This window comes from Saprolegnia diclina (assembly GCF_000281045.1).
Source record: "Saprolegnia diclina VS20 unplaced genomic scaffold supercont1.112, whole genome shotgun sequence".
Lineage (NCBI taxonomy): Eukaryota > Oomycota > Saprolegniomycetes > Saprolegniales > Saprolegniaceae > Saprolegnia > Saprolegnia diclina.
The window spans coordinates 62,807-65,442 of NW_008246179.1; the positions used below are offsets into that span (position 1 = coordinate 62,807).

At 56.3% G+C, this 2,636-nt stretch overlaps 1 protein-coding gene across 2 annotated transcripts; it reads right to left on the reverse strand.

Moving 5' to 3' along the window:
- Positions 1 to 96: 96 nt before the first annotated feature.
- Positions 97 to 2,058, reverse strand: SDRG_16092. Of its 2 annotated transcripts, XM_008622289.1 has the most exons (8): positions 1,952 to 2,058; positions 1,721 to 1,905; positions 1,594 to 1,672; positions 1,271 to 1,552; positions 1,036 to 1,220; positions 910 to 988; positions 397 to 865; positions 97 to 349 (listed from the first exon to the last, which is right to left on the reverse strand). In XM_008622289.1, exons 1-8 carry the CDS (start codon positions 2,038 to 2,040, stop codon positions 302 to 304), a joined length of 1,416 nt encoding a protein of 471 aa, XP_008620511.1. In that variant the 5' UTR covers positions 2,041 to 2,058; the 3' UTR covers positions 97 to 301. The 2 variants fall into 2 exon arrangements, with proteins under 2 accessions (XP_008620511.1, XP_008620510.1); XM_008622288.1 differs by having other exon boundaries at positions 101 to 865.
- Between the last annotated feature and the right edge of the window lie 578 nt (positions 2,059 to 2,636).

The window sequence follows — 2,636 nt, forward strand, 5'->3', positions numbered from 1 at the left end:
ACCATACTTGGAAAGGCCATTGATATGCAGCAATTACGGTGTGAAGACCGACGGGGCATGCACTTTCTGTCATCTATGCAAGGACGTAAGCTGGAGTTGTGTTCGGGGTACAGTACGTTAGTGACGCATATATGGACTAGTATGTTACACCCTGTATTCAATTTGATCCTGTCTGGCAGTCGTATTGCGGAGTTTGGCGAACGCGGTAATCGCTCGGTCATAGGCCAGCACACCCGAGCTGTTGGAGAAGTTGCCTCTCTTGTAGAACTGGAAGAGGGCGCACGACGACGAGCTCGGGGTGTCATGGCGACGGTTCTTGTAGCCGCAGTGCGGGCACGGACGGAGATTCCTTTTCGGACCTGGCGTCGTTGATTTCTTCTTGGCTTTGGCTTTTACCTTGGACGGGGCTGCCGGCGGCGGCGTCGTCTTGGACTCGCTCTGCGGAACCGGCACACACGCGTTGGGCATCGGAAAGGGAATGAAAAACACCATGGGTGGTGGGTGATGCAGTTGCACAGAGTCACCTGCCTGCACGCGGGGGTCGACAATGCTTGTCGTTTCCGCCAAAGTGCGCTGCGACGTGGCGGTCTCGGTGACACTGCGATCGGCGCCACGGGTGTCTACTCCGTTGACGTCACATCCCGCGATGTGAGATCGAAGCCGCTCGTTTCGATCCGTCTCGCAGCGGCCTTGTGCCCTAAGCTGCTTTTCGCAGTCGTCGACGATGCAGAGCTGTTGCCTCTGGGGCGGCAGCGACACGACTGAGTGCTCGAAACCGGGCGATGCGACCGGCGCTGGCGTCGTGCTGCGCTGACATGTCGCGCTACTACGACAGGTTGACGGTACAGCGGCCCTGACAGTGTATCTATGCATTTCATTGCCATACAAACTAGTCCCATTCGTTCGTACGAGAGGAGGTTGCCGCCCCGCACGTTCTTGAGAAGTACGACCGTGTCACCAACATCGAGAAGCCGGGGCGTATACGGCTCTAGACATGCAAAGATGAAGCGAGTGCAAGAAGGAAGGAGCGCGTACCGAGCCGCTCGGCGTTGACGCGGATCCCGACGCGACTCGTGTCCATGATGCGAAGGATACCATGGCGGTCGCTCAAAAAGAGGCAGTGATCGTCGTCCAGGTCGTGCAGCGCTTGCAGTTCCATTGGGTCTGATAGCAGCTTGGCAACGAGCGATTGGCCAAACGACATGAGCCGATTGTGCGGCCTAGCATTCTGCAATATGAAAAACAAACAGTCGGCAGACAGGAATCGAACCCGAGACGCAAAATGTCGAGACGGTGGTGCGTCAAGGCCGCGGCCGACGACGGTGCCAACGAGTCGCTTACAAGATGCAATTCAAAGCGCACCCCGCCATCCGCTGCAGAGAACGACGACAGTCGTGGCCGCTTGGCCACACGCGACGAGCTCTCGGCCGACGCTACTTGCTCGGTCATCGTATCCACGTCTTTGCGCTGGGTCTTTCCAGGTGCAGTAGCCAGTGCGCTCAGTAGCATCGCATCAGAGACGGCATCGCCGTCAGCGATCGCCACGCGGTACCTATGCACGGTGTCAACAACGACATGAAGTCTTGGCCCTACACGACGAGGTCGCCGCCACAAGCTGTCTTGAGAAACGCAATCCGGTCTCCGTGGCGCAACACACACGCCGTCTGCGGGTCTAAGAATGTCGTAGGAGCACGCGATCAAGCACGAGCTGCGGGCAAACCGAGGTGGACTTGGTTGACTCGTACGCCACATAGCAAGCTTGTGTGAATCCGTAGCGTCTCATTTTCGTACTCGATTGTCGTTGGCTGGTCGTCTGCCATGGCATCCAGCGCCTGGAACTCGACTGCGTCCGTGAGGAGCGGCGCCAACGTCGAGCGGTCCAGGTGCCACGAGTCACCGCCGGGACTACAGGTAAGCACGGTCATTTCGCCATCTTCGTCGAGCAGCGTACTTGAGATGAATGACGTCGAGGCCCTTGGACACAAAGGCAGCGGCCGACCCAGGCGCAAGGTACCGTGCGTCGAGCTGCAGCGTCGCCATCGTCAAGATGATGGGCCATCAATTCGCGAGCCAATGAAATGCTGGGACGGATGCTCGCTATTTTTTAATTTGCATACAAACATCAAGGCACATGGCTCGTGGTAGGCGGAAAAAGAATAAAATGATTTTGACAATCGCATCGACAAGTTTGACCCTTGGCATCGATCAGTCAGTTGTGGCAGCCTGCAGCTTACAGGACTCTTGACAAAAGTGAATTACTCGCGAGACTTGGGTCATTTCAAAATTTGTTTGCACGGTCCAGAGGATGGAAACAGCCTTTACCGGTGCTCACATAGCGAATGGAAACTACGCGGCGCACTTTGGCCTTGTGCGTTGGCGCACACGCCCCTGGGTCCTACACCAAGCACTCAAGTAGTTCGTTTCGAATCGCAGTGTGAAGGCTCGTGATGCTGCTGAAACGTGAAGCCATGACAATAACAATAGGACCCTATTGGACCTCGGTAAGAAATCAAGGCGTCACCAGATTGTCCAGAGTGCTTGTTGCACAACGACGCATCACGATGCCACGTCCTTTATATTGCTGCATATCTCGGAGCAGCAGCAGTTCACCAACCGAGCTCCTACCAAGTGCATCG

Coding starts and splice junctions, on each gene's coding strand:
- SDRG_16092 (XM_008622288.1), bottom strand. CDS start 2,040: ATGGCGACGCTGCAGCTCGACGCACGGTACCTTGCGCCTGGGTCGGCC. Junction 1,553..1,593: donor TGTGGCGGCGACCTCGTCGT/GTAGGGCCAAGA, acceptor CACCGTGCATAG/GTACCGCGTGGCGATCGCTG. Junction 1,221..1,270: donor CTCGACATTTTGCGTCTCGG/GTTCGATTCCTG, acceptor GCAGAATGCTAG/GCCGCACAATCGGCTCATGT.